General features: G+C 45.1%; 1 protein-coding gene across 1 annotated transcript in view; it reads right to left on the bottom strand.

Moving 5' to 3' along the window:
• LOC109478001 (mannan endo-1,4-beta-mannosidase-like) overlaps positions 1-3,362 on the bottom strand; it is a 12,132-nt gene extending 8,770 nt beyond the window's left edge. Inside the window, exons 1-2 of the mRNA XM_019779453.1 lie at positions 3,116-3,362; positions 254-491 (exon numbers count right to left, since the gene is read on the bottom strand). Of these exons, the coding sequence (XP_019635012.1) occupies positions 254-491; positions 3,116-3,323 (446 nt within the window). The 5' untranslated portion in view covers positions 3,324-3,362. The remainder of the gene's footprint in view (positions 1-253; positions 492-3,115) is intronic.
• Between the last annotated feature and the right edge of the window lie 413 nt (positions 3,363-3,775).

The following is a 3,775-nucleotide window of genomic DNA, read 5'->3' as shown; positions in this document are numbered from 1 at the left end:
GGGGGGGGGATCAGTGGATAACATGAACAAACGTACAACAGAAAGATTTACAGAAAATTGTTTAGGTTTTCAGAGAAAAAATTTAATGGTTTTTCAAAGACAATGACAACTTCATTGTTAGACATGTAGAATTCATTTAGGTTAAGTGTCAAGCGGGGCTGTTAAAATAAGTGTATAACTAGAGTGCAGTCCCACTTCGTCCTTGTCTTTGTATTGCTTCTTCAATAAAAAAAAGTATTATTTTTGTGCTTACACGAACTCGACCGTCCCCTGCCCTGCCTGTTCCTGCGGTGCGCTCCACGTGAGGGCCAGGTCGCGTTTGGTTGCGGTGCTGCTGTGGGTGGCGGTGTTGGTCCCAGAAGCCACCGCGTTGTCACAGTCGTTGGACTTGGTTCCGGAGGGGAGCGAACTGAAGAATCCAACAGCCTCGGTGGTGCCGACTTTCCGGGCCTGGATGAGAAACCCTTGGAAGTCTCCTCCTGTTATTTGCACTACAAAAACAAGGAATCGTGTGACGAGTCTTAAAACATGCATAAAAAAAAACCACACACAACAAAACAAATTAGTCTATGTCTTCAAACAAAATTAAACTCACAGCACGGTATTTTTGGTTTTATTTTAGTTATTTTTACTCCTTCAGTTTCTTCGCACGAAATAAAAAAAATCCACTTAACGGTTGCTAAGTTAGACACTGCAACAAGACAAAGCGTGTATTACTAAACATTGGTACCAGTCCGGGATCGACTTTCATAAGTGTCCACATCCGGGACCTTACACAGCTGTACGCGTCTGGTGTGTCGTGACAAGAGAATTTCGAACTTGACCTTGACAACTGCTGACTCATTTGCAGTACTTCTCACCATGACTTGGCGCGTTTTGCTTTCACGCAGTACTCAAGTTGTTATACTGAGAATTCTAATTATAAACATTTGATACCGAAAAGACGAAGAGAGATAGTGTCATACTGCAGTGGTGCTGATACAAAGGGTCATGTGGCACAGCTTTTGAAACTGACTCACTTTTAATTTATTCAAACAGGATCTATCACTAGCAAGATTTTAGAATATCATCAATGCCAATGGTTGGGAATTATTTTCACTCGACTTGATGTGATATGATCCTGAAAAGAACATATTCTGTGACTCAAGAAGACATCAGACAATGCATCTACGAACAGAAGTACATGTTATATGTTTAATTTATCGCAAGAATGGTCTATTTACATATCCTCAGGCTCAGACTCAAGGTAACGCTGATCAAATCAGCTTACATTTTTTCTCAAAAGAACAGATCTAGTGACCTCGCCAAAAGCAACAAGGTAGATTGCAACCTTACCAAAGATCAGTACATACCACAGAGTGCACCGTAGCTAGGCTCATTTGTACTGATATGTACATGTGCTGTATGTTCTATGGTCGTAGCTCTTTGAAGATTCAAAATGTTTTCGGGTGAGTTGAAAGCTCACAAAACCTGGCGTGGGAGACTCCGAGCCGTTTGATGTTTTTTTCTACAGTACATTCTATGTCGTCATTTCAGCATTTTGTTTTCAATGTGTGTGTTTTTGTCCATTTTAAGTTGAACGGAGGGGTGGGTCTGGAAAATTTAGTCTGTCTGTAGGCAACTATACCGGAAGGGAGAACAATGCAGCCTACTCCCGTGACAGATACAGAATGGTGCTTCCAAGAATTGACGATGATGATGAAAGAGGGGCTAGGTGCATTGACGTACACCCCTTAAACCATAATCTCCAAGCAGATTAGGTAGGGCAAGGGGACTTCCTGTTAGCCACCTGTATCCATTGGCCGCCACTATCCAATGTTCGCCCCACGTGGAGGGAGAGCAGCGCTAAAAATCCTGGCCATCCCTATTTCAGTTTAGTTTAGTTCAGTTCAGTTTATCCTTCAGGTGACACCATGTACTGTCTCCACAAGTTCCTGTCACGCATGACAGAGGACATGCACTTCAACACCGCCCAGAAAAAAATGTCCTCCTCGATCAGCCACTCCAAAACCCCCTACCGACACCTCTGATTGAAGAATACCATACGGTTCGCTACCTTACCATCAAAAGGACTGGCCAATTTTCAAAGTGATATGGTTGACTTAGCCGTAGCGACTCGAGTAGCCTCTTGTACGAAGCCAGTATATACATACAAGACGCTTCTCGAAACGCTACGGCTATGGTTGACTATTCTTTAAAATGAGACGCCCACAAACTAAATCTTGCGATTTAAGTCTGTACCACGCACAGCTTAAAGACTACAGCTCACATACCGGCCCAGGAATGTTACGAACTTCCCCCACACCCATTAAGTCGCATAACCTCCTGCGCAGCTTTCGAACGGTGCTGCGTTTATTTTCTTTGTACGCGCGGCTAGCCTCTACCAGGCTTCGGCGGACTAATCCCCCCGACATGTTATCTCTCTATTTGGCCAATTTCAACTCTTTCCAGTCGCCTCCCGAAGCATGGTAGAGGCTACCAGCGACTAGAGCGGCGATTTTTTTTCGGGAGGAGATCCGCTATGCGAAACAAACGAAGCTCCCCATGACCCCGTGGAGCACACGAGGCTTAATATAAAAGAGTTGCGTAAGTAAGGGATGTTTCATTGAATATTTTGGGAAGGAGTATTTTCATAGCAACGAGGACCTACCAGTGACCTAGTACGATGTCTACCATGATAGTTAGTACCATCCCTGTAGGCTGTACTATCGTTCAACTTGATTCTTGTCAGTATGTTCAGGACACGTACATCATAACGTTACTAGAGTGTGTGTGTGAAGCCTATGATTTGCTATATATAAAATATGACAGTTTGACGAGGATGAACTGAACTGACTACTGGGAGCCAGACTAGTATCGGGCAGCCAAAATCCCTTTATATAGTATCACACTTAGGGCCGGCCAAAACTCCCCTGTAACGGTTTATAGGCGGGCGAACTTGGCTCTTGGCTGCCGAAGGAAAACGGCTAACGGCCCTATACTAGTCTGGCTCCCATGGGTGCCAGACCCATAGCACACTGGATACAAAGTATCTCACAGAGCTCACAGAGATATTTTGTGTCCAGTGTGCTATGGGTCTGGCATCCATCCAGGCTACTGATATTACTGTACCTACCCGTGAGAGTCTGCCCCGGGGTGTACTGAGAAGACGACACGGTCAGGCTGTAGGGGCTGGCGCTGGTCTGGGCCGTGGTACCGGTGTGGCCCGGCTGTTGGGACGTGCATGCAGACGTGGGAGCCCCGCTACCATACCCTTCCCCTCCCGAGAACAGGGCTGCCAGAACTAGGAGGACGGCAAAAACTGCGACTGGTCCGGACGACATGTTGTCTGGTGTGTGTCGTGAACCCTGAATGACACGCCCTTCTTATGCATTCTTCTTCGTCATGAAAATGACGTCACGAGCTGTTGTTTTCGGTGGAGAGACCTCTTGAATAGAGGTAGCCAATCTCCAAGGAGATCTTTTGGTTGCTGCAAATACAATTATAACGTTATAATTGGTCAGGCGTGGGTGGTGAAATGGTACAAGTGCCTGGCAAAGTATACAGTCACGATAGTATTGGCTAACCTCGTAAAATACCTATTGTGGTTGTCACGACGCCAAACATTGAGCCAGTTTTAATACCTTTGATCTTTGTAATCTTACAATCGTTGGTATACAATGGTACTGACACGTTAGCGGGCAGAGTGTACTCTCTAAGCTGAGGTTTAGGCTAATACCAGTTGAGCTGACACAAATAAAAAGATCATGACCAGTACAATAAAGTCCGATAAAAA

Source organism: Branchiostoma belcheri, unplaced genomic scaffold (genome assembly GCF_001625305.1).
Source record: "Branchiostoma belcheri isolate BF01 breed outbred unplaced genomic scaffold, Haploidv18h27 scaffold42, whole genome shotgun sequence".
NCBI classification, from domain to species: domain Eukaryota; kingdom Metazoa; phylum Chordata; class Leptocardii; order Amphioxiformes; family Branchiostomatidae; genus Branchiostoma; species Branchiostoma belcheri.
This window is presented reverse-complemented; position numbering and strand designations above follow the sequence as displayed.